Source organism: Cebus imitator, unplaced genomic scaffold (genome assembly GCF_001604975.1).
Source record: "Cebus imitator isolate Cc_AM_T3 unplaced genomic scaffold, Cebus_imitator-1.0 Scaffold577, whole genome shotgun sequence".
Taxonomy (NCBI): domain Eukaryota; kingdom Metazoa; phylum Chordata; class Mammalia; order Primates; family Cebidae; genus Cebus; species Cebus imitator.
The window spans coordinates 742,810-746,896 of record NW_016107892.1 but is presented as its reverse complement, the minus strand read 5'-3'; the positions used below and the strand labels follow the sequence as shown (position 1 = coordinate 746,896).

Here is a 4,087-nt window from a genome sequence, read left to right as displayed (position 1 = left end):
TTTTGAGATGGAGTCTTGTTCTGTTGCCCAGGCTAAAGTGCCAAGGCACTATCTTGACTCTCTGCAACCTCAGCCTCCGGGGTTCAAGCGATTTTCCTGCCTCAGCCTCCCAAATAGCTGGGAGCCAGGTGCATGCCACCACTCCTGGCTAATTTTTTTATTTTTAGTAGAGATGGAGTTTCACCATGTTGGCCATGCTGGTCTCGAACTCCTGACCTCACGTGATTCGCCCGCCTCAACCTCCCAAAGTGCTGGGATTACAGGCATGAGCCACCACACCCGGCACTGGGTATAAAGCTTGTGAAAGCTGTTTCCTATAATCTAAAGGGTTATTAGCAATAGGTAATCAGGCAGAGTGGGACTCGTTTGAGGGCCCATTTCAACTGGGCAGAAAAGCCTGGAATCCAACCTCCCAGACTCCTACCCTCCTCTTTGCACATCCCCCTTCCTCCCTGCCTGTCAGAGGCCTACAGGAGACCCTGGAGGGTCTCGACCATGACTGGGCGTGGTGGCGCATGCCTGTAGTCCCAGCTACTTGGGAGGCTGAGGCATGAGAATCGCTTGAACACGGGAGGTAGAGGTTGCACTGAGCCGAGATCATGCCACTGCACTCCGGCCTGAGAAACAGAGCAAGACTCCACCACAAAAAACTAAAATTAAAAATAGTACTTTCACAGGCTTCATCTTTCCAGGTCACCATGACCTTCCCAAAAAGGCCCGGAGAGCTACATACAAATCCAAACTGGCAGAAGTGGCTATCCCCAAGCCAAACTGAGCTCGGTCAACCTGTGGCCTGCTCAGAGGCTCTGAGACAAGGCAGCTACATGCCCCAGATACTGCCCAAGTTGTCAAAGGAAATTAGGTGAGGTGCCAGGAAAGGGAAGGGCTAGGACCACATGAGGAGCTCAACCAACATTCCAGGCCTTGCTGAATCCTGAATTCACATGAGCCTTTTTGTGAGGATCAGCCCAGCAAACAACAGCAAGCAACTGTGTTTAAGTGTAAATACAGTGTTTTCCACCTTATCCTCCTGGGAATGTTTCATCAGGCAATGTTAACATCAGACACGGGGGTCTAATGAGCGAACTACAATGCTGACTTTTTTTTTTTTTTTTTTGTTTGAGACAGAGTTTAGCTCTGTTACCAGGCTGGAGTCTGGAGTGCAGTGGCGCCATCTCGACTCACTGCAACCTCCGCTTCCCAGGTTCAAGCAATTCTCCTGCCTCTGGAGTAACTGGGATTACAGGCACGCACCACCACGGCCAGCTAATTTTATATTTTTAGTAGAGACGGAGTTTCACCATGTTGGCCAAAAGGGTCTTGAACTCCTGACCTCAAGTGATCCACCCATGATCCAACTCCTGACCTCGTGATCTGCCCACCTTGGCCTCCAAAGTGTTGGGATTACAGGCATGAGCCACCACGCCCGGCCAGATGCTGAGGTTCCTGGGAACATTATTCAGCAATTGCATTTCTGAGGACGTCACTTCAACCTTAGAAAGACTGGAGTTGGTCTAGCCTAAGACCTACTTCCTTAGAGGGTGATGCCAGATGACCCATCTATTCTGCCCATCTGTGGTACTCACGTTCCCCCACAGAACTCAACAGAAGTCAGGGAGCCAGCAGGCCCAGAGGGATCATCCAGCAGCTCGGACACTGGGACCCCAATGGAGACGACTCGCACAGGGTCAGGATAGGTCTCATCAAATACAGCCCGTAGGCCCTGGATGGCTTTTGCTGCCGCCAAGGGGCAATCCTGGGTGTAAACAGGCTGCCAGACAAAGAAGAGAGAAGAGAGCTGGAAGATATCCCTGGAGGTGCAGTAGGAAGCAGCAGGAGAACATGGTCCTGCAGGCAGGAAGTGAGTTCTGATTTGGCTCTGCCCAGCATGTGCCATGAGCTTCCTGAATCACATGTCACATACAAACTCAAGGGCATCAAGATGGGAACTTTATTTTGTTAAACTGTGGACCAAATCTTATGTAATCAAACTTAACTAGAACAGCTCTGGTTCTCCTAAGGTGGGGATGGAGCAAAGGTCTCTCCCTCTCCCTTCCACCAACTACCACCACTGCCCCCTACACAAGCACAGGTTGAGAATCACTGCTTTAAGCAAATCTACGTGCAGCACAGAATCTGGTAAAACTGAGAGACAGCACTGCACTGCCGAGACTGTGGTCGGACAGTGACAGTGCAGGGAAGGCCGGGGTTCGGCCACCGCCCATCCTACCTTAGCTGCCTCAATCATCTCATTAGCAATCTCTTCAGCCTTCTTGATCTGTTGGGTGGACATGGCTCCCTTGGCAGTGAAGTCAAATCGAAGGCGGTCAGGAGCAACCAATGAGCCTTTCTGGTCAGCTTCCCCAAGCACTGAGCGCAGAGCAAAGTTCAGTATGTGCGTAGCTGTGTGGTTGCTCATTATGGGTCTTCGTCGGGGCTGCAAAGGACAGAGGGGCTCTTGAAGACATCTGTGATAGACTGCTAGTCATCCCCCAGAACCTGCTCCCCCTAGTGCTGCAATTTTTAGTTGCAAATATGGCTGTGCAGAATAAAGGTTACATTTCCCATCTTCCCTATGGCTAACTGTGCCCATGTGACTAACTTCTGGTCAATGGATTTTGAGCAAAAGTAATGTCTACCATTAAAGGGATGGGGTATATCCTCCCCTTTCTGTTCCACCACCTACAATAGTGATTGCCAAACGATGGCCTATGGCTAAATCTAGCCTGTCATCTGTTTTTTTATTTAGAGACAGGGTCTTGCTCTGTTACCCAGGATGGAGTACAGTCACGTGATGATAGCTCAGTGCTGCCTCAAACGCCTGGGCTCAAGTGATCCTCTTGCCTCAGCCTCCCAAGTAGCTGGGACTACAGGTACACATCACCACTCCCAACTAACATTTTTTTATTTTTTGGAAAGATGGGGTCTCATGGTGTTGTCCAGGCTGCTCTCAAACTCCTGGCCTCAAGCAAACCTCCCACCTCAGCCTCCTAAAATGTGTGCATTTTCTAAACAGGTTTTCTTTTCTTAAGACAGAGTTTCACCGTGTTGGTCAGGCTGGTCTTGAACTCCCCACCTCAGGTGATCCGCCCGCCTTGGCCTCCCAAGTGCTTGGATTACAGGGGTGAGCCACCACGCCCGGCCTAAACAGGTTTTCTAAACACACCCACACCTGTTCGTTTACATATGGTCAATGGCTGCTTGTGCACTCCAACCACAGTGCTGACTAATTATGACTCAGAGCATCTGATCCGCAAAACCAAAAATATTTAGTATCCAGTTCTTTATACAAAGCTTGCCAACCCCTGGCGTAGACAATGGATCTGATACCTACCCTCTGGACCAGGAAATCAAAGGCAACACCCCAGTAAAGAAAGTGGAGTGTCAGGTGAGGAGAAGCCAGGCCCTCTGAGTCTGTGGGACAGAACCTCCCTATCTGCTTGAGTTTTTTAGAACATACACTGCTATCCTGGTTTGAGGCTACTCTTACATGCCACAGAGCCCAGCTCTTCATTCTTCAGCATCCTTGGCTCCCAAAGAAGTATGTGAGGTTAGAAAAACAATCCCTGAAAACAAGTCTACAGGATCGCAACTGAAATCACTGGTGAAATCAATGCCTTAGGAACACACAGATTTAACTCTTAGTTGCATCCCTCACAATCCACCAAATGCACCAAAATTAACCCCTACGCTCTACTTGCAATGTTACTAGGGAGTGATAACAATGACAGGACAACTGAAAGCCAGAAGAGGAGATGATTACTAACCAGATCCAATGGGGGCCACAATAACCCAACTCACCTCATCAATAAACAGCCAGACCTGATCCCCCACTTTCAGGTCACCGTAGATTGTTCCGATGTGGAGCACATACCCTCCTCGCACCTGAGCATTCTTCACCGTAAACTCTGTTTTCTAAGAGGGGTCAAGGAGACCAATAAATAAATCCTTAATAAATTTTCTTTTCTAGGCCGGGCGCGGTGGCTCACGCTTGTAATCCCAGCACTTTGGGAGGCCGAGGCAGGTGGATCACGAGGTCAAGAGATTGAGACCATCCTGGTCAACATGGTGAAACCCTGTCTCTACT

General features: G+C 49.5%; 1 protein-coding gene across 2 annotated transcripts in view; it reads right to left on the bottom strand.

Annotated features, from left to right (window-relative positions):
* Positions 1-4,087, bottom strand: part of AARS1 (alanyl-tRNA synthetase 1) — a 36,491-nt gene that overhangs the window by 4,152 nt on the left and 28,252 nt on the right. For both annotated transcript variants that reach the window (XM_017516254.2, XM_017516253.2), the window contains exons 13-15: positions 3,802-3,915; positions 2,231-2,437; positions 1,587-1,771 (exon numbers count right to left, since the gene is read on the bottom strand). In XM_017516254.2, the coding sequence (XP_017371743.1) occupies positions 1,587-1,771; positions 2,231-2,437; positions 3,802-3,915 (506 nt within the window). The remainder of the gene's footprint in view (positions 1-1,586; positions 1,772-2,230; positions 2,438-3,801; positions 3,916-4,087) is intronic.